General features: G+C 37.1%; 1 protein-coding gene across 7 annotated transcripts in view; it reads right to left on the reverse strand.

Moving 5' to 3' along the window:
- Positions 1 to 20,089, reverse strand: part of INPP4B (inositol polyphosphate-4-phosphatase type II B) — a 323,774-nt gene that overhangs the window by 80,527 nt on the left and 223,158 nt on the right. For all 7 annotated transcript variants that reach the window (XM_069855285.1, XM_069855288.1, XM_069855287.1 and 4 more), the window contains 3 exons: positions 19,080 to 19,210; positions 12,531 to 12,635; positions 6,161 to 6,269 (listed from right to left, as the gene is read on the reverse strand). In XM_069855285.1, the coding sequence (XP_069711386.1) occupies positions 6,161 to 6,269; positions 12,531 to 12,635; positions 19,080 to 19,210 (345 nt within the window). The remainder of the gene's footprint in view (positions 1 to 6,160; positions 6,270 to 12,530; positions 12,636 to 19,079; positions 19,211 to 20,089) is intronic.

Below are 20,089 nucleotides of genomic sequence, written 5' to 3' on the forward strand. Positions count from 1 at the left end.
TCCCCTCAGCCTCTAATTCCCAGATCGTTTTGACTGATGTCTCACAGCTCTAAGCTTCACTGAACATTGAAGCAGAAAAGCTACAGACAATGCTATAAGAAAAGAAAGACTAAAGAGAGATACTAAACCTGTGGGTAGCTCTCATTCTAATAAAGTCAATCATAACTTTTATATAAAGGAAATAATGAAGAGAGAATGACTCTTTCTTCAGAAGGAAGTGTTCTATCGGACCTCATTATTTGACTTATTTTAACGCTTCCTGAACCCCGGAAAGCATGTAACAACTCCAAATATTCAGTTTCTTCCACATTTGAGGGACACTTCCCTCTTTCCCCCAAGGAAATGTGTAATTATTTTCCAGAAACAGCGTGATTGGGAGTTATCTGAAGCTCCTAACAGTGGCTTGACGCTGTTGCATCTAAGACAAGTCTGAGACATAAAAAGACATTACTACTTCCAGTTCACTGAAATTAGTAATTCTTATAAATAAATATTTTTAGAGCTTTCTGCTGCATGTAGCTATGGTATATAAGTAGTATTACTTAAGAGAAGCAGCTGCCAACAGAACATATAGAGAAACTTTTCACAGAAACTAGATGAAGGTAATGACAAGTATGAAGAAACCTGCATTAGGCCAAAGGCCACATGGCTAGGTCCAGCATAAGAAATCAGCAGCACTATGAAAACCTACCTTTGATATGTAAAATATATTATTAGTCATGTACCTTTTGAAAAAGTTTATAATAATGTCTTCTGGGTTAAGTTTCAACGCTTTCACTAAGCATACAAAAATCACACTTAATCACTTCCATATATTGGCACCATCATTAACTAGGTACACATGACTGTCAGCGGTCATTTCAGTTTTAAAATTAGTTTAATGACATTGTCATATAATTTCAATAAGGATTACATTCACTACATCTGCAATTTTAACTCTACGTTAACAATGATTTTGCCAGAAAATAAATACCGCAATGTGCTAAATGTCTAATTTTTAATGACATTACAAGTAAATCCACTCCTGCTGTTAACAGAGTAATTTGTGCGACTGAGTTAAATTGTCACCATATGGGACTGGGTTAAACTCTTCCAAAAATGAACATTTGACCTCACATTTTTCATGGTCAAAACCACAGACGTTAACATCGAGAATACAGTTAAAGTATACACAGCAAAAACATCTACCCCTAGATAACCTTGAGTTTACGTATGTTATTGAAGATACCAACTCAGTGGCTTATTTATTCATCACATGTATTCTGTCTAGAGTGAGAAGTTATGATCAAAAATAAATTGATTACATAACAAAACTCAAGATAATTTATTGCCTCAGGAAATAAAACTGAAACGTGATCATTGCTGAGGTTTTGAAATCAAACCTGAGAGAGATCAGAAGTTGGAATTAATTTTATTTCCTTAAGATTCTTTTGCAAACTTGGAAATTCTAACTTTGAATACTGAAGAAAATGAAATCATGTTATTAGTTCTGTCTAATCTACCTTTACTTATGAAGTCCAGATCTCCACAAATCCTTATCTTGAAGTAATGGCTAAGGCTGTGTGTACACACATTCTCTTGCTGCTTATCTGTTTCCTCTTCATTCCTAACTGACCCCTAGGATAACTCTACATCAATGCCTTCAGCTGCTAACAGAACATGTGTTTCAGTGAAAATAAAGATCAAAATGCCCTTCGTCAGCCCTCTAGAGAACTAAAAAGGACAGATGCCAGAGCGATATAAGTGAATCTCACAGTGAATATTCCTAGGAAGACTCACTCCAGGAAGGCTGAACACCTAGGTAAGGTCTTCCGCAGTTCATCAAATTAATTTTAAAAGCATCTTTACATGCAGGTAGATGCAGGTAGACTTTAACATAGGGGAGAAGCTTCTGCACGCTCTTCCTGCCACTCCTAGAGTCCATGTTATGGAACAGTGGTCCTGTCTAACCTTCGCACCTGAAGGTCCCCCAACTCCTCCTTCCCTTCTTTTTTCAGCCCCAGATCACTTTCTTTGATGCCTACTTAAGGAAACACTTCAGGCAATTCTGTCCAGAGAGCCTAGCAGCTTGAAACACTGTGATGAGATTTTCATATCCCAATGAATAGCACAAACTTCAGCAGTTTCTCAGCAAAACTTCCAACAACCTTAATACACTGATTTTATGGTCAGTGAAAAAACATTCATCTCCATGAAGTCTAATCTCTCTCACACATGCATTGATATATATATATATATATATACACACACACGCAGAAAAGCGAAAGTGAGCAAAGAATAATGTCTCTGAAAAGTGCTCTGCATGGCAGGCTGTGGTTTTCCTTTGAGAATAAAGAATACTATTAGATCAAACACTAATCATTATTATTTCAACATCTCTGGGATTTTCTCTGAAATGGTATCATTTCAGGTTCCTCAGAGAACAGAAATGGGTTGAAGGTTATGAAACCCAGGTAATAGGAACCCTGAAGATCTCAGCATTGATATAGCCCCTGGTAATGGGCATGTTGGTGGAGAGGCACACCTCTTACCTTGACCAAAAAAAAAATCCAGGTCTTTTCAAACAAAGGGTCCTTTTAGATAGTTCAAACCCAAATTAAATTATTAAGGCTTAAAAAAAAAAATCAGTAGAAAAATTTTTCAGTACTATTCCAGCTTTAAGCTTGTGTTAATTCAAAGCAGGATCATTTCTAAAGAACTTGCTAGAAATTATGTACAATCCATAGTGAATCAAAGAACCTAATGCAGCTTGTGGGACACCTCTGTTTTTCTTGCTGGTTAGTATTGGGACATGAAAAATATTGCAATTACAAGTCTATGAGTTTTGGCTAAAGCACAGATCATCGAATTAGATTTTAAATAAGAAAAAAAAGTCCTTTGCAGTCCTTGAAAGTGATTTATGAACATTTCAAACAGTGAGGCATTATACAGGCATAGCTTAGTGAATGTTCCTGCACAACTGAGCTCTAAAAATAATAATTTTTTGTGCCATCTAGACTGATGAGAAGACAAGCCCTTCCATTTGCTGTAGAAGTAATCTATACCAGCAGAAGACTGAATCTGAACAAATGACTTATTTTCTCTTTTAGCAAGAATTAAGGCAGAAAAAAATAAAAGAACAAATCAACGCAGCATCATGAAAAAATATTTCTTAAATAACTGTATGTCACACACATGTAATTAACATTGTGCAATGCTTCAGCATACCTTAATCACTACATATCAGTTATTTGAATTTAAATGCTGTCATGCCTAACAAGACTGAAAAAAAAAAAAAAGCACCCATTGTTCTTACCACTCTTATGAAATTCTCTACTAGCTACCAAAGGGACAGATACGCTAGAGTCATGCCTTATAGACATGCCCAATGTTTGTAGTGGTGAAGTCTATTACCTCTTTGTTATAAATAAATAACAGTACAGATTGTGAACGGGTTATAAAGCAATAGATCTGGCTTCCCATAACATACCACTACATCCTGTTTTTCACACAAAAGAAAAGATTTTCTCCCTCTTATTTGAGATCATACTTTTAGAAATCTACCTTCTTCATTTTCTTTTAATATGACTGGCTTGGTGGCAACAAATAAGAATCGCAAAAAGAATTTTTATAAATATTATAATACCTTCCCTTCTTCTGTCTGCCCAAAAGATGTATATTCTGTGTAATAAAAAATATGCCAGACCTATCTTCAGATACATATTTTCCACGTTCTTCTGTCTGATAAGCATTCATGAAACATATGTTTCACTCTTGCTTTGGTTTGGCACTTGCAAGCGCAATTACACTCTTGCAAAGTGGGATATAACCTTGCTACCAGTTAACAGTTTCTCATCTGTTGATCTCACAAGTACAGGTTTTAGCAAGGAATATTTTGTGACATATTGACACTGTTGAATATTTCAATAAACTGTTCTAATAATCAGCCTGAAGGTCAAAGGCATGCAAGGCATTCCATCACGTGGACTAACAACAATTTGAAAGCTACTGGGATGGCTTGAGAAATAACCCCTTTCTACGTGTTTCTCTAGGCCTCCAAATCAGCCTAGAGGAAACGGCTGCTAAATCTGCATTTCTTCTGTTTGTTATATATTCCAACTGATATCACTTCTTTCTTCAACCAAATCTTCAGAAAAGCTGCTGCCATTGTAAAACAGAAAATTTAAATTGCAAAAGCTGTCCCTGGAAATGTTACGTGTCCTCAAAGTATCCTCATGCAGTTAAACAAACAGGTGCATACAAAATGAAGTTGTCACTGCCAGAGTGAAATAAATTTCTCTGTGGTAAGACTGAGAAAGGCCCTTTAATGTATTTATTTAAAGCAGACCCATTCTTGAATATTCAAATAAGTGAAATCATATTCAGATCTTGCTTTCTCCCCTCTTTCGACTCACACAAGTTCTTCTGGTTGAAAAAAGAAAAGAGTTTTCTCTGAGCTGCCCTCGAAGAAAGAAGGCAAGATGAAATTTGGAGGTGCCCTCCTTTCTACTTAGTGTGGATTCATACATAAAGCAACCATTTCTTCAGGTCTGGTAAGTGATACTAAAAATTACAGTCCCCTGTTTTCAGTGCTGTTCTTTTTTTTTCAGTCTGGCAGGACAGTAACATAGTTACCCTAGTAATATCATCCTAAAGATGGACTTTTGCTTTTCCAGGGCAACAAAGAAACACAAAGAAAACAGCTCTGTCAAAGTAAACGTCCAGTATCCTGTTCCTGAAGTCACCAAAATACAAGTGCTTCTGAGGGATGCAGAAAAGTCTAAGAAGCAGGGATAGTAGGCACTTTGAAATAGGCATGAAATGCCTTGATAAAACCTGCACAAAGTTTTACCCAGTGCTCATAAGCACACCACTCTATTAACTTGGAGGTTTACATTGCTGAGTCTGTGAAGTAAGACTGAAAGAAAACAAGAAGTCAAAAAGATCCTGTGCCATTCCAGCCTCTTGACACGTTATGTTGCACAGGATCCAAAGAAAGAAGTCTAGCCCATCATCTTTCTCCTCTGACCTGTTATAAGCAACTAAGAAACAAAGGCATTGTTTACTCAATTCCTGAGATACCATAATATTTGTTCTCCCAGGAAAAACTTAAGAAAGGCTAGGTGTCCTCCCTATAAGGCATCTTCCCTTTTTTCTCTCCAATGAACAGAAATCACAGATAACAATTTCAAGTTTGCCTCAAAGCTATTATCCATTTTGGGAAATCCCATTTTGCCAGCATGGATATGCCGCAAGACTGCACAAGTGAGAAATGGTTCATTTGCTGAAAGCTGAAGACTGTGATGGCTGGAACTGCAAAGTTCTTCATATCACTTATGAGTTAAATTTCTTCTTTAGTGGAAAAGATCCACTAAATACTTCTGCAATTAATCAGATAGTTAAGTAGTAGATACTTCAAGAAACACCTTTAGACATTTTCTTCACTAGGAAGCATGTATTTCATAGGTCTCCGTATCATGGGGATAAAGCCGTCTATACCAGTCTGCTGACAGCAGAACAGGTACCTACTGTTAACATGAAGTCCATTCATGGGTCTCACATGATTAGTGTCATTCATGCTACATTGGCAAGTTTTGCCACCAGAAGCAGACAGGGAAATGAAAGATTTCAGAAGATTTTAATAGGGTTTATGTCATGCAGTGCAAATAGAAAAAATAACAATTCAGTTTTCAAAGCAAACATATCTTTTGGGTTTCACTTGGTTTCAGCTTTGGTGACAACTTCTAGTCAACAGCAGATTTTTTTATAATTTGTCCTATTATTCTTTATGATATTGTACCTACGACACTTTTTTGAGCACTGTAAAAAATGTCTATAGCTACTTTCCACTTAGGGCAAGAATTACAGAAGCGATAGCTCATTCTGAACAGCATGTTTCCAAGCACTGATATCCCTCAAGCTTCCTGAAATATGGGAAGAAAATTTCATAATTTTGAGTTTGTGCTCAGAATAAGTCTTGACACTAAAAGTAAATTGTATTAAATTTCACAGTGCAGCAAAATAGGGAAGATATATGAAATATTTTATGAAAGAATCTTTGTCAAGTCTTATTTTATTCTTCCATGCATTCAGTGAGATAAACTACTTTGTTACTCAGTGCACTTGTACGATTTTAATGCAATTTTCTGATGTTTTCCTAGCTACTTACAAAACCACTTACTTTCGTCTTTCTGCCTCAAATTTACTCAGCAGTTTTCGGAGACCACCATTCTTAAATCCTTGGAAATGGGCTGCTGGGGCTCCCACAGTGATGACATCATACAGAGCATCTGGAACAGGAACAGACAAGCACAGAGATTTGTATGTCCTTATGCCCAAGATATTGAAACACTAAGATATCTACTCTACAACACATGAGGACAAGTCTGCATTATTTCCAAGGAATAATGGAGAATCTGTGTCTCAAGGAGGTTCAAGAGCTAATCAATCTTTCCATACAGCCACTTTCACACCTTAGAAAGCTTACCTGATATATTGCTACATCTAAATTATATGCCATAGTGTAAAACAATATTCTAGCTCTGCAGTTTACAAAGCTGACAAGTAACTTGGCCCCTTTGTGTACTTCACTTTATTACCCCTTCTATTATTAACTGGTAGTTATGTTGAGAGTGTGCATTTTAGAGTCAAAAGAGACCATTATGATGGAATAGTCTGACTGCCTGAATAATACAGGCTACAGAATTACAGCTAATGATTCCTGCATCAAACTTCTGTCTCCTGGTTGAGTGAATACATCTATTTATTTGAAAAAAAAGAGACATCTAATCTTGATTTAAAAGTGAAAATGAATTCACTGCATTCCCAGAGAAGTTGCTCCAATGCTTAATCAATTCAACTAGTAAAATTCCTCGCTTCTTTTCTAGATTGAATTTGTTTAGCTTGCACTTTCATATATAATTACCTGCTTAATGCTAAACAGAAGAGTTCTATTCTTACCTATACTTACCTTTTACATATGCTTATAAACACAGAGCAAGCCAGTTATTTTCACTTGAAAACTACCAGAATGGAAAACAAACTAACCATTCAAATTTTTGCTGAGAAAACAAACTGTTGCTACTCTGTATGTACCTGATGTCCCGTGACATATGTTACGAATTTTTTCTGTGGATGCATGCTTACAGAACTGGAGATGAAACACCTTTTTAAAAACACCTTCTTATTTTGTGTCTGTGACTGATTGTCAGTGCAGAGGTGAAGGTTTAATTACATCTCAAACAACAATAATTATTCCTTCAAAATTTAAATTTACATTTGCAATACCTGGTTTGTGCCTAAGGTCACTGGAGGCATAAAAACACAGGTCAGAATGCCTCATACTTAAAATGTATCTCTAAAGGAAACATTACAGGATTTTTTTTGTGAACTGTTTTATTCATTGAGGAGGCTTTCCATGTAAATTAAAATCTAATCCTCTCCTAAAATAGAACTTTTCTTGCATTCTGATGATAAATATCCCTGGAAGCAAGAATGCTGTACAAATGATTCACAGTTAATGAACTACATTTTACTTCCAGAGCTGAATCTCAAAGACTATTCAGTCAAATTTATTTGAACTCTAATGAATTGGTGACTCTTCAATTTCCACTTAAAAGGAAAAGTGACATAATTTCATTAGTCTCAGGTGAGCTTCAAGATTCTTAAGGAGCCCATTCTTTCAGATCTTCCTAGAGATTTATCCATAATACATAATCTTGGGCTAATAGAGCTCCATCAATACTTGATAATAAGTACTTCTGTTGCTTAAAACAATGGTGCCTTGAAATCAAAATAAGAGATGAGCCAATCAGGTTAACTAGATAACAGCTTCTGAGTATGTGTACAGACAACTCATGAAACAATGTTTAAAAGACTAAAGCCCGGCGCTTTAAAAAGCCTGGTGTTTTAAAAGTAAAAAACTCTTTCTGACTCCATTTTAAAAACAAAATGTGATCCTGCTGATAGCTACTCTGGGAGGGACTTACCCAGAAGGAAACTTTCATTCAGCCTGTGGCCTCTGCTTAGCATGGTCAAGGAGCAGCTGTTTGAGATGCAAACACTCAGAAGAGCTGAGTGCCTACCCCTTTCAGGAGAGCATGAGAGAGTGAGGATGGCAAAGAAGAAAATGTCTATGAACCTGGTGATGGGTACAGGGCAATCTCACTCCCACTTCCCAGTGCACAGTACACTACAAAGCACTGCAAGGCTTGTGAGGAACACCTTGTGATGTGCTCCACTTATACACTAATGCAGCTCCTTGTGAAAGTCGTGCTGCGTCAGCATCAGTGGACTGGTACAGGAATGCTCCAGTAACTGAGAACCATCATCCACTTCAAGAGCAGACTACTCTGACAACTGTACAGTGGAGACAAAGCTTAAAACCCAGCAGAGTCTCACAGGAGTTGTATCATATTGTCACCGCGTTCCCCCCAAATTATTAATTGATGTTAACAAAACCCTCAACCCTGCCTCAAATAATTACTTCAGAATCTGAAGGAAGAAAATGCAAAAGATTAGAGTGCAAAGAAATTGAGCTTTAAATTAATCATAATTTCATACTAATTATTCTGACTCAAAGATACACTCAACTCCTACTTACACCAGTGAGACACTAACACCAATTACACACTCCCCAAAACTAACTCCTTTACTGTGCAGAAATATAAACTACTTGCTTATCATTCCATCCTGAATAGAACACAGAGCTTTTGCAGCATGGTGACCACCACAGTGACGCAGTAGAAGTTCCATAAATCTAAGCTTTATCAGACCAATTCAAAGAGCTGTAGGATTTTTATGTCAAGCACAACTCAACCTCGAATTTGAAGCAACCTGCTTGGTTTCACAGGTGGCATTCAGTGTTTCACACTGGCCATAAGTGAAACACAAATCCACCAAATTTATCTAAAACAAGCACACTTAATATACAAACAGGGACAAAAGCAATATAAAAATTTAACTTCTGTAGTATGATAAACAGAGCACAATGTGGTGTTTATCAAATGGATAGGGATACACTTATCCCATAATGAAATACTATTTTCCTCAAAACTGTTCCTACAGGAAGTTTAAACCATGGGTATTTTCTATTCCATGACAGTAATCAGTAACAACATGAATCAAAGTTCAGTAAAAGTAAACCTGTTATTGAAAATGTTCAACACAAAAGCTCATATCCGCACGCATACGCATAACAGATGGGATTAACATCTATCTTGCATTCCCATAATTAAGATATCTGATAGTGTAAGGGATGACAGCTTTATGGCTCATCAGCTTCTTTGAATCACCACCTCTGTGAACGTTAACTTACTTTCTCTTTTACTTTTTTCCTTTTTTTATTTTCTGTCAGTCTCCTAGTTATATTCCAGTATTCCAGGTGTTGTTTGATATGCCAAGCAAAGCATGAGATGACAAAGATCAGCTTTATGTCAAAGTGCTGCTTATTCCCAACAATTAGCAATCGCTACAAACAGTTCAAAGCGCATATACCTAATATATTTACACTATAGAATCATAGAATCATAGAATAACCAGGTTGGAAGAGACCCACCAGATCATCGAGTCCAACCATTCCTATCAAACACTAAACAATGCCCCTTAGCACCTCATCCACCCGTCCCTTAAACACCTCCAGGGAAGGTGACTCAACCACCTCCCTGGGCAGCCTCTGCCAGTGCCCAATGACCCTTTCTGTAAAGAATTTTTTCCTAATGTCCAGCCTAAACCTCCCCGGGTGGAGCTTGAGGCCATTCCCTCTCGTCCTGTCCCCCGTCACTTGGGAGAAGAGGCCAGCACCCTCCTCTCTACAACCTCCTTTCAGGTAGGTGTGGAGAGCAATGAGGTCTCCCCTCAGCCTCCTCTTCTCCAGGCTAAACACCCCCAGCTCTCTCAGCCGCTCCTCATAAGACCTGCTCTCCAGCCCCCTCACCAGCTTATAGTGCTACAAGAATACCCTAAGCATACTAAGGAACCAATTTTGTCTATAGACAAATAAAAAGAGCTTCCCATAACTAAGGTGCCACTCTTCCCAAAACAAGTGTAGGCAGAAATGGCGTCATTTTAGCAAAAATTCTCCTCTTCATTAAAATTTTGCAATCTCTAAATGTGAGTGTAACAAAAACACTATTATCTAATTCTCATGTCAGAGGAGTGAACATCAGCTAAAGAAAAAAAGGAGAGTTCTATAATTTAAGCAAAGTTCTATATTTAGAAGATGATTCTAACATTTACCTCTTTTAGTATCCTTTCCAATTATGGATTAACTATATGCCACAAGCAAAGTGGTTTTAGAAGAGAAAGGAAAAAATTAATTAAAACCAAAAAAACCTCAAGTAGCGTAAAAGTTGTGGGTGTTAATTAAGTGTTATATTTCATTCCACTTCTTCATTTAGCACATAAACATATAATGCCCTTTCCCCAGAGAGGTTGTCTTGAAAAAACGCATAAAATTAAGGTATTGGCCACCTTCAGTCATTACAAATCTAAAAATGCATTTGAATGAATTAATGAACTTCAATACGTCAGCTAAATTATTTCTTTTTCTGTTGTATTCTGTCACTATAAATCCCTATCTTTTAAAAATGTTTCAAGGCACCATTGCTTAGTAAAAGAAATAATAAAATACTGAATAAATTCAGCATCTAACAGACAATTAGAGATCCTCATGTTCTAACCTGGAAGAGGATGAACATCAGCCGTACACAGTATAATACTCCTATAATAATTATTTGTACTTACTGTTTCAAAATCTGCTTAGATGCAGATTGTAGTTATAAGGCAAAAACCTTCCAGACTGTAATTTCCATGTTCCTACAGTGAAGCAAATTAAATGGATCTCAAATTTTCAAATTATTCACTGTACTATGATTTGCTCATATGTATGTATCAATATAATCTTTCATCTGTAAAGTAGGTTTCTGAAACTACAGGCGAGCAGCAGCAACAGAATTCTGTATTAAACAGAATCACAGACAGCATTACAGAAAATTACCTCCTTTTCTAGAGGCCATTAGAAATTTACAGTTTTTTAGCATTATCAGCAAGATATTTGCACTTAATACTATGCAAAGGATAGCACTGAATAAGCTGATTTAGGCACAAGCAATGCTCGGGTTACTAAGGCTTCCTAAGAAATAGGGTAGATTAGAGTTTAGAAGTAACACTGCCCTTATTGGAACCGTGCTACTCTCATCACCCAGCCTTGTGAGTCCATCCCAGCAGTCTCTGGGAGGTAACGCATCACTACTTCTGGTCACAGAGTAGGGGAAAAACCCCAACCCACCTTAGAAATAAGAGAGGAATGACTATTGTTTACATCACACTGATATTATGGATCACAATGAAAAAATTAGGACAATGCCCTAGGACATGACTTTGCTGAGCTTTGTGCAGTGTGTCAGTACAAGTCATGACAGTATTAGTTTTGCACTGCTACAACAGAATATTTTTAACCACACATAGGTTACCAATACATTTCAGTGAACACAAATTCTGCATTGAATTATTTGTTGGAGTTGTTACAGAAACAGAACGAGCAGGCCACCCATGGAATTTACTTTAAAGAAAGAAATTTAGGTAACCACTCCTCAGTTTTCCCAGATCTTCAGTCAGTATTTCAATATTTGTGGCTACAGAACATAAGACAAAAAATCCGTTGCATAGCTTTAGCTTTCAACCTGATTTCTAAGTTTCAGCACAAACTCAGGACTTCTGATTAATCTCAGCAGCATCATATCTGGGTGCAGGTTTCAGAATTTGTAGTGAAATGGGGAGAGCAGGCAAGGCAGTAACTTCTCTGATCTCATGATTTGCTTAAGTGCAGTTCTCTGCAGGCAGCACATACTCAGTCGCTCTAGAAATATTCCTAACATCATCCAAAATTGAAAGCTTGAGTTTTAGAACTAGATGCACAAGCCTGAGAGAATGAAGTCAAACTCTTAAGGAAAACAGGCCGATTCCAGATATGTACACTAAACAAAGGCAGGAGAAAACCACACAGAAAGTTCCTAGAGCCCATTAAACAAAGTGAAAAACTAAACTATTTAAGCCTGTAGAGCAGTACAGATGTCAAATAAGAAATTTGGAAGCTTGACTTTGATTTTACAAACACCTCCCCGCCCCCAGACCAACTATCAAACAAATAAAAAAAGAAAGCAGTAGTCTAGTCATACAAGAAAACTTCTGTATCAGTTTATACTGAATGGATCTTACAAATAAGCTTATGCTGCACAGACTTCACTGCTTGGCAAAACACACGCAATATGAAATGAATCTCAGAAATCCACTTAAGATGTTGATATTGAAAAATTCAGAATGACCAAGATTCAACACTCTAAACACCGTATCTTTCAGTTCTGTTATAGTTTTAAGGTTTCATCTGAAGGCATGTCCACCTAAAGTTCATCCTTGAAACTGTATATAAAAATTAAGATATTTACATCCTAAAAATGGCTAAAATGGAAATCATACCTCTCAGCTGCAAGTTAAATGTATTTCAAAGCATATTTAGTCACACCAAGGAAACTTCTCTGCAGAATAGACTTTACCTTTCAATCGAGGACTATGTACGTGCATTCTTTGCAGATGAAGATTTATCGGGATGAATTCTAATGTTTTTTCTCCTTTGCTGCAGCTTGACTTGAAGGAAGAACCTGAAAAGCAAAAGTTTAAAGAATCATTATCTTAAGCACTCAGCAGATGTTTTGTCTTCTTTTAATGTGAGGACAACACTTGTATGTTAGCAGTCTTCTTTAATTTACTTTTAATGTGTAATTGCATATTAGGAGTAGAATGGTTCACTAACTGAGTCTCAGCATGTATCCATATTGCAAGCAACAAAACAGATTTTAATTCACAGAACAATCTCATTTTTTATTCTAGGTGATAGACACTTTTTTTTCCTGTCTGAAATCCATCTGCAGTCTCCTGGAAACAATGCCACAGTTAATGTGCATCATGTTTATTATGCGCTAAAAACACAGGGGTACAGGGCTATTACAGTACTATATTTTCACCAAGTAACATTTTTTCCTTAGAATAGAAATATTACATTGGCTAGACTATGCATCCATCCTAGAAAGCTCAAATAAAGAAACACGGACTAGTTTAAGAAAAGCTATAAGTTAGTTCTCTTTCTAAAAAGCCAGAACCACAAGCAGTGAAATACACTGGGGAAAAAGATAATTTGGTTGGGTATTTCAAAAGTATGAGATTATGAGTAACTCTGTGGTGGTATAAAGGAACATAATTAAAGTCTGACAGTATGATAATGTAATTTAACTGGAGAAATTTGATACAGCGTGTATTTAAAATACAAGGATGCAGATTAGGAAAGAGAGGTGGTCCTATCTTCTCACCCAGGCAGCCCAAAGTCTACTTAGATAACTTTCCTGGCACTCTATCATTTTGCCAACTATTAATCATTCAGACTTAAATTTCTCTGATTCAGATAGGACTAAAATAAAATATCTTGGAAAGGTTAAACTTTTCTGGGAAAAAAAGAAAAAGATAAAAGAAATCTTGGAAATAATTTTTTACTTGCTCAGTCAAAATTTGCTAGATATTATCCGTTGAAACTGCCCTAGATGTCAACACGACTACGCATTATAAAGAAATTTTTTCCTGTGAGAGTGGTCAGGCACTAGAACAGGTTGCCCAGAGAAATTGTGGCTGCTCCATCCCTGGAGGTGTTCAAGGCCAGGCTGGATGAGGCTTTGAGCAACCTGATCCAGTGGGAGGTGTCCATGCCTGAGGCAGGGGGGTTGGAACTGGATGATCTTTAAGGTCAATTCCAACCCAAACCATTCTATGATTGACCCTCCCAAAGCTTAGGTCTGCTACCTAAGCTTACTAACTTAAAATAATAATTCAACAAACATTAAGAGCAAAGGTAGCAAGAAAAGCAATTGACAGGAGTCACAAATTTAGATTTGACAGGCAACAAGGGGATGCAGGCTGAAACCTGGAGTCACTGATAATGACGAAGAGCAGTGAGAAATCTGCATATGGAGAGTGAAGGGAACTCAAACTGTATCAGGAAAGTAATGGGAACAGTGCAGGTAAGGGGATTGTAAATAATTAGGAAAGAAAACAGAAAGAGGGCAGATTATTTATAAGAATTCAGCTGAGACCAAGATCAAAGCTTTAAGAATGGTAACTGGATCTGAGACAATGAAACAGTGACTTACTAAGAAGAGAATAAAAGAGACAGGAAAAAGAAGAGTAGGAGGGAGAAGAGGAGAAGAGCCTGCTCTCTCTGGAGTACAATTCTATCCTCAGCTGGTAAGTCTTGTTATTCCTCTTTTCAGAGAAGACCCGTGAAGCAAGAATTCCTTCCCAATCCAGAGCCAGAAACATGGAATAATAACCAACCTTTGCTGTCCATTATTCTGTTTACTCAAGTATGAGAGATCCATGTTTGGAATTAATATCCCCATCTTCATTTCCCAGTATCACCCATACGATAAAACTAATTTTCAATAGTTTGCTTGTTTGATTTTTAATAACTTGTTAAGTTGTACCAAGAAAACTAAATCCCTAATATTAAAATAATTGTTACTATTGTTGCAAGATTAAACTCTTCAAAGTTAGGAAATACCAGACTATAGATGTAAACTTCATGTGATATCCACCTGAAGAGGAACTGTGAAAGAGACTCCAAATATATATTACATACTAGATTTTTCCAGCTTATTGAATTTATGGTCTTTGCTGCTCACTTAAGAAGCAATATATTGTGTCCAACATTTACTGTGGTATCAGGATTCAAATATATTCCTTAAGCCTCCTACAAATTCAGGATTATTAATTTCCTCAAACCTGTCTACAGCATGCATTACTACAGTTTCTAAGGGCTTTACAAATATTTATAGAATAATTTTAACTGGCCGAGTAAAAGGGTTGTAATTTTATCCATTCTAATGGCAGAGAATAACTTAAGGTTGAAGCACTTAGGAAACAAAGCATCAGTATGAGAAAAGGAGGATCTCATGCTGCAGAGCAGACATTAGAATGCAACATCACACTCCATTTTGGAAGCACAGCTCCCACTAAGTTGAATTACACCCGTAAGTAAGAATACCACACGCTAACCACTTCTGAAGTCTGACTTGCCTCGTATCACATAGGAACTTTGTGACAGAGGCAGGGACAGTGTCCAGTTCTCCAGAGCAGTATTCAATTGCCTTAACCTCAATTGTCTTCTCTTCTACTTCTAGGGTTGGATGGATAATAGAATTTTCAGTTTGATGACTGAAATGGAAAAAAGAAAAATTGAGGGGAAAAAATTAATTTCAGGTCAAGCTAAAACAAATAAACAAAAAGTTTTAAGGTTCTACTTCCTCCCCAAGTCACCAAATCCATGTTTTAGATTAACCTGAAATTATTTGTTTTCATGTTGCCTAACCCTTTCGGGTTTCTTTTATTATGTTTTCTTGTAACAAAAATACTCAGCATTTTCTAAAATTTTCCTCCGCTTCAGAGGATAAAAACATCTGCCAAAACAACTCAAATTTCAAATAGTTCTAACTTCCTCAAACTTCAATTTTCAGTCAATATGCCACTAAGCAAAAAATGCTGTCTAACACTAATGCAGTCTCCTGATACTTTCACTGCCATCTCTCAATTTTAAAAAGAAATTAAGTGGTCTACTGACAACAGCCTTCTCCATTAAATTCCACAAATAGCTCAGTGGAGCGTGAAGCAGGTACCTCTCAGGAAACCCAGCATGTGATTGCACAGGATTGTGGGAATAGTTTGGAAAAAAATTATTTGCAGATGCCCTCTCCACTTCTGTACACTGCTTGTTAATGAAGAGCACTCCCTAACGCTGATACAAAAGGAGATTGGAGATATGTGCAGGTAGGTCACTTACATGGAGTTGGTTCTTCAGAACTGTCTCTAGTAAGATACATATTAAAAACTTGTTAAAGGAAATCATTTGTTCAGGGAGTAACAGATCAAAAATTCTAAACACATTAACATTAACCCTGCTTTTGATGTATGAAGGAGAGAAAAGAGTGTCAACAAATTGGTTTTTCCGCATATCTCTGGCTGCCAACACAGTAGTGACATGAAAGCAGAGGCAAAAGTACTCCATGGCTTTCCTAGAGCAATGCAGCCTTGCTTTAAAGTAAAATTTCTCAGAATAAAAATGTGACTCAGGAATTTTGCATCTGTGGTCACATAAAAAAAGCTGGACCTAGTTTAGAAAACCAACCCTGTTGAGTTCTTCAGGAGAAATAGTGCTGATCACAAGCTGCCCCTACTAGGATGGGTGCCTATTGCCAAGCAGATCTGGATCTCCAGCGCAGACGTTCTGGTACTCCAGAGCACTGCAATTATCAGGCCATTTCAGAATGGAGAGAATCACCTCAAAACAAACTTGGGCTATGTGCTGACTAAAATAAAGTATGAAGTCTACACAGGCTGAACTGTAAAGTGAAATATTTTTTGCCATGAATCTCTGACAAGAGGGTAGTAAAGGGTGTGTAGAAATACGTTGACTTGATAAAATCTGAATCCTATTTGTACTCACCTCTCTAATCGTAGCATTTTCTACCTACGAATGCTTAAATTTCCAGTCTCTACAACGTTATCTCAACATCACTTTTTGTGCCACTGCAGTATGAATTTAAACCTTTGTCTGTCTTGCTTTCATATCATACACCATAATCTTATGTTTTAAAGTTGTAATGTGTACTGTTTATAGAGAAGAACCTCCCAAATGGGAAAGGAAGAAGATCCAGGACATCTTAAAACATGCAATAAATTTTATCCACATCCATCCCATTCCTTTAAAAAAAACCAAAACAAACCATTAGACACAAGCTACTGAAAACTGTACACAGGAAGAGTAATCTGTTTCCCACAGAACTGCAATTACTTTTCACAAATTATCTAGGAAGAAAAAAAAAATACGGCTGAAGTCAAGTAATGGACAGCAAAAGTACATAAGAATATGTTGCAGGTTTTGTTTTACCTGAGTGTCGGGCTCTAGATTAACACCTCCTCATTATTTCTTATCTTCATAACAATTATTAGGTTGCTTTCATTTTCCGTTTTGTTTTGCTTTTGGAGAAATGCACCTACATCTTTTTCATATGAGCTGGTTTTGTTCTCCTCAATGACCTCGGATTCCCTGGTCCACTGCAGTTCTCTCAAACCCCAGTTAAGACAGGTCATTTAACACCACCAACTCTTTTCAAATCCACTTGGCACAACGTGGGCCTTCCAGGATTTATGCTTAATAGGTGACACTGTCTATTTTTTTAACCTTAACAGGTCATTTCAATATTTTCCTGCAAGTGGTAATTATTACATTGTTTCCTTCATAATCTCTATTTACTTCCTACTTAATGGAGTACTTTCAAAATGTAATTAGGAAAGCATTTGAAATTCTATATAAACTAGTTAAAACACAGAGACAAATCTGATCATACTGGATCAGACAGGAGTCTGCCAAAATTGGAACTGGAATATTCTGATGATGGTAAACAATCATAAACAGAAGAAATTACACTTTTGCAACCAAAATGCAAGTCATACAATATTTAGGGTAACAGATGAGCTTTTTTCCTCCACGCATTTAAGCAGCTGATTCACTGCTCCCAAAACACTTAGTTTCAGTTACACACTACTGAAACAGGATTTCTTTTTTCCTGTGACCAATAAAGCTATCCCAGAGCATCCTGGAATGAGAAATACCATGCTGCATCCTGTATTAGAAGATACTGAAGAAACAATAAAAGTATTTTTTAATGCCTATTTTGGAAGCAAAAGATTTGTCTCACCTACTAAATGCAACAGATTCATTATAACTATATATATATATATAACTATTATAACTCCGTGAGAAGATGTATTTCTGCTATGCATTTTAGTTGTATATTGAACTAAAATCTGATTGTCCCATTACTCAGTACACACAAAAAGTTTTGTTTGGTCTACATAGAAAGCTAAAAATAATTAAGAAAACACTACAAATGGTCTCTAAAGATATTAGATATTTCAAAAGACTATCATTGTTTATAACTCTGTTTTATAATAAAAACATTCATAAGTGTAATGTATCCCTTTTTCAGAAATATTCTAGGTTTCAAACTTATGCCTGTTAACACATTGCCCAGTGCTCAGCTCTGACATGCATTGCTTTGCCAGCATTGTGGGAGTAAGGCCACATTAGGAACATCTAATGGTAAGAAAATAGAGTGAAATAACACATACAAGCAATAATGGCAACACAGTCATAGAAAACACATATTTGATACGGTGACTGTGAGAATTTGAATAATGTGTGAACAATCAAAAGAAATGGAATTCAAAAGAAGATATCATTTGTTCGGTTTTTTTGTTCTTTTTATGAGAATTACCAGAGGAGGAAAAGACCAGCTGCGTTTTCTGCACGTTTGTCACCTATGCTTTCTTATTCCACTGGCACGCAGACAGTACGATATATTATAGTCTGTGACTACTGGACTCTAGCAGATATTAACTGAATGAGCACCCAGTGCACATTGGAAGACAAGACTGCTGTCTCCACAGGAAAAAAACCAGCAGTGCATACTGCTGTTTCTGGACTGAAGGTAGACCGCCCATCCCATATTAATTCTGTGCTTTTGAGGCACAATATGGGCAGTCGCAACCGCTACGCTAAGCATATGCTAAGCATAGCTAGATGGTACTGTCATCTGTCATCCTGAAGGCTGTCAAATGAAACTTAAGTTTCTTTTCAAGAAGAACTGACAAAACTACCTCTAAGGCTGGTTTCAGTTAGCAGATGGGATTCAATACTAGCAGAGCAGTATATTCAAGGGAAAGTGTAATTAAAAAACACACACCCTTCTATTTTTTTTTGTTTATTTGTTGCTGTGTAATCCTGTACCATGTTAACTGTGGAAAAACTGCTCGAATGCATGAAAACAATTTACATGAGGAAATAAGGTGCCTGTATCTCAGAAATACAACAGTTAGAAATATTATGATTTTAGATGTTTTATTTCTGCTGAATACATCAGTATTTAATAACACTCATTGTAGTTAATAATTAACTGCTGCAGAAGTGGAGAAGCTACTTTCTTCAAATCATGGATTCATACCTGTATGCTTCCCAAGCTCAGCAAGAGTATCCTGGTACATGCTCAACATCTGATCACAGTGAGCAATAACACTTTTGCGCATATTGTCCCAGTGAGGAGCAAGTTCTCCCAAGTCTCTAAGTTCCTGATTCCTGTATCAAAAGGCAAAATGAGAAGGCACTGATTAAATCATTAATCCATTAACGTTCATTCAAATTAACCCAATTAATCCAAAACCAGTTTGTTTAAAAACATCAAAAGCACTTCTTAACTGAAATAAAAGCTGGTTTAGTGACACTTGTAAAATCTGCTGATTAAATCTCTGTTTTTTAGCTATGCAATAAAGAATGTCAAACCAGTGACTAACACAGTGATTTGCGTTCAAACTCATCTGGTACAAATTCAATAGCCTGTAAACTGAAGTATTAGTTCTCCCCTGAAGGTAAGAAGGATTCCAGGCTCCACAGGGCTGTATTCACAGCAAATAACTTCTTGTGAAGAAACATTAAACACTACTATAAAGAATACAATGTTTACTCCTTTTCCAATGTGTGCAGCATAGCTGTTTTAGAATCACAGAGTTGTTTGGGTTGGAAGGGACCTTAAAGATCATCTAGTTCCAACCCCCCTGCCATGGGCAGGGACAAGTCCCACTAGATGAAGCTGTCCAAGGCCCCATACAACCTGCCCACGAACACCTCCAGGGATGGGGCAGCCACAGCTTCCCTGGGCAACCTGTGCCAGTGCCTCAGCACTCTGAGGGTGAAGAAATTCGTCCTTATATCAAGCCTACATCTGCCCTGTTCTCCCTCGTCCTATCATCACAAGCCTTTATGAATACTTCGTCTCCGTGTTCTTGTAGCCCCCTTTCAAGTACTGGAAGGTCACTATAAGGTCTCCTCGGAGCCTTCTCTTTTCCAGGCTGAACAAGCTGAACTCTCTCAGCCTGTCCTCATAGCAGAGGTGCTCCAGCCCTCTGATCATCCTTGTAGCCCTCCTCTGGACCTGTTCCAACAGCTCCATATCCTTCT

The sequence above is a fragment of the Phaenicophaeus curvirostris genome, chromosome 4 (assembly GCF_032191515.1).
Source record: "Phaenicophaeus curvirostris isolate KB17595 chromosome 4, BPBGC_Pcur_1.0, whole genome shotgun sequence".
NCBI lineage: Eukaryota > Metazoa > Chordata > Aves > Cuculiformes > Cuculidae > Phaenicophaeus > Phaenicophaeus curvirostris.